This window comes from Salvelinus sp. IW2-2015, linkage group LG16 (assembly GCF_002910315.2).
Source record: "Salvelinus sp. IW2-2015 linkage group LG16, ASM291031v2, whole genome shotgun sequence".
NCBI classification, from domain to species: Eukaryota; Metazoa; Chordata; class Actinopteri; order Salmoniformes; family Salmonidae; genus Salvelinus; species Salvelinus sp. IW2-2015.
The window spans coordinates 39,224,848-39,226,869 of record NC_036856.1 but is presented as its reverse complement, the minus strand read 5'-3'; the positions used below and the strand labels follow the sequence as shown (position 1 = coordinate 39,226,869).

Here is a 2,022-nt window from a genome sequence, read left to right as displayed (position 1 = left end):
AACCACAACTATTCTACTATACTTTTGAGACCACAATTATTTCCATTCAAACTACAATTTTCCCTGATCCTAGTTGTTTACTATTCTTGTGACAACTTTTGTATCACAGTATAGTAACCTGATGTTGTTAATGTTGTTGTTGTTGTTAATGATGTTCATGTTGTTGTTAATGATGTTGTTGTTGATGTTGTTAATGTTGTTGTTGTTGTTAATGTTGTTCATGTTGTTGTTAATGATGTTGATGTTGTTGTTAATGATGTTGATGTTGTTAATGTTGTTGATAATGATGTTGATGTTGTTGTTGTTAATGAAGTTGTTGTTCTTGTTGTTGTTAATGTTAATATTGTTACCTAAACCTCTATCTATTTGTTCTGCAGTGGTGAAGGACGCAGTCAGCCTAAAGAAACACAACCTGTTCACAGACAGCAGGGACCCCCTGAGCCAGACCAGCCGCTCCAGTCTCCTCTCCATCCCATCCACCCCCAGCAGCCCAGCCAGGGTGCCGTTCTCCCCCACACATCTCCAGACCTCTACCTTTATCCAGACCCAGCCTGAGACCCAGCCACAGGCTGAGGTACCAGCACCAGCCCAGCCTGTCTCTCCTGACCTGAGCAACGGTCTGGCGTTCGTTGGGGTTGCACAGGGGGACCCCCCAAGTGCCATGTTGAAGGCAGAGCAGAACAAGGTGGAGGCGGTGTCAGGGGACACAGTAGAGAATGAGGCCCTGGGGACCAGTATTGCACCTGCTGTTGCAGCTCCAGTGGAGAAGCTAGTCAAGGTGGAGAACACAGTCAGTACACATGAGACACCTGTAGTGGCTGAGACAAAAACGGAGGACATGTCTGAACCAACTGAAACAGCTCAAGTGGATACCCCTGTCCTAACTGAGACAGAGAAAACACCCACCCCTGGAGAAGCTGTGGAGGTGGAGAAGACAGTAGTAACGGGCGTACTAACTACAGTAGCACAAAGCGAAGCCTCTTCCCCCAGTCCGGTCCCGGTCCCTGACCCTTCCCCTGTCCCTGTTTGTGTTGTCAAGCCTGTAGCTGTCATTGACCCTATAGCTGAGCACACGGCTTCACTCACAATCACCACTACTGAGACAGAGGCTGAGAGTGAAAGTGGTCCTCCTAACAGTGACCCAGTAGCGGCCTCTAGTGGTGAGCAGCCTGTAACTGCGCCACCAGCAGACGCCAGCCTTGCTGCAGCAGCAGAGACCGAGGATGTGCCAGCCTTATCCTCCGCTATCCCAGATGATGGGGATGATACAGAGAGCGAGTCTGCCCCCTCAGACATCGAGATCCCTGGTGATGATGATGTCACGAGAGCAGCAGCCCCCACTGATGAGGTCAAAGTGTCACAGAGCAATGGAGTGGAGTGTAGCATTTCTGTGACCTCTAACCTTGCAGTAGAGGTCASCGTGAGTGAAACACCAGTCGGTATCGCCACCAAGCCCCCTGTAGAAGTATCAGAGGGTAACCCCGTTCCCCCTAGCGAGGCCCCGGTCTCTGAAGCAACAGGAGGCGTTAACGGAGAAGCTAGCGTTGAAGTCACTGCTGGTGCTTATTCCATCGTAGCATCAGCAGCCAATTTGAATGTAGTCCCTCCACAGCCCCAGCCAGACTCCCAGGCCACCCTCGCTGCTGAACCCACCAAAGAAGCCCTCCAGGCTGTGGAGCCCGCTGAGCCTGCTCCCCGGGCCGTGGACTGTGTGAAAGAGATCCGGGACCTGGTGCTGGCAGTGTTTGAAGTGGAGGAAGATGGTCCAGCGCTACCCAGGTAGTGATAACATATGAGGGAGGGGTGGCCAGTGAGGTGCCTGATATCACATAGAGAATAAATGAAGACAAGGACCCCATTCTTTAAATCACTGCAATTGTGAGGAGTATGAAAATGTTATGGACTATAACCTCGCTGTTGTCGAACCCAAACACTACACGGACTGAGGTTACCCTCGCCATCAAGTACAAACACTACACGGACTGAGGTTACCCTCGCCATCAAGTACAAACACTACACGGA

At 50.7% G+C, this 2,022-nt stretch overlaps 1 protein-coding gene across 1 annotated transcript; it reads left to right on the top strand.

The window, feature by feature from the left end:
* The first annotated feature begins 319 nt into the window (after nt 1-319).
* LOC139028963 (fibrous sheath CABYR-binding protein-like) lies at nt 320-2,016 on the top strand. Its single transcript, XM_070447683.1, has one exon. The coding sequence runs from the start codon at nt 335-337 to the stop codon at nt 1,781-1,783; it is 1,449 nt and encodes a 482-aa protein (XP_070303784.1). The 5' UTR covers nt 320-334; the 3' UTR covers nt 1,784-2,016.
* The last annotated feature ends 6 nt before the right edge of the window (nt 2,017-2,022 follow it).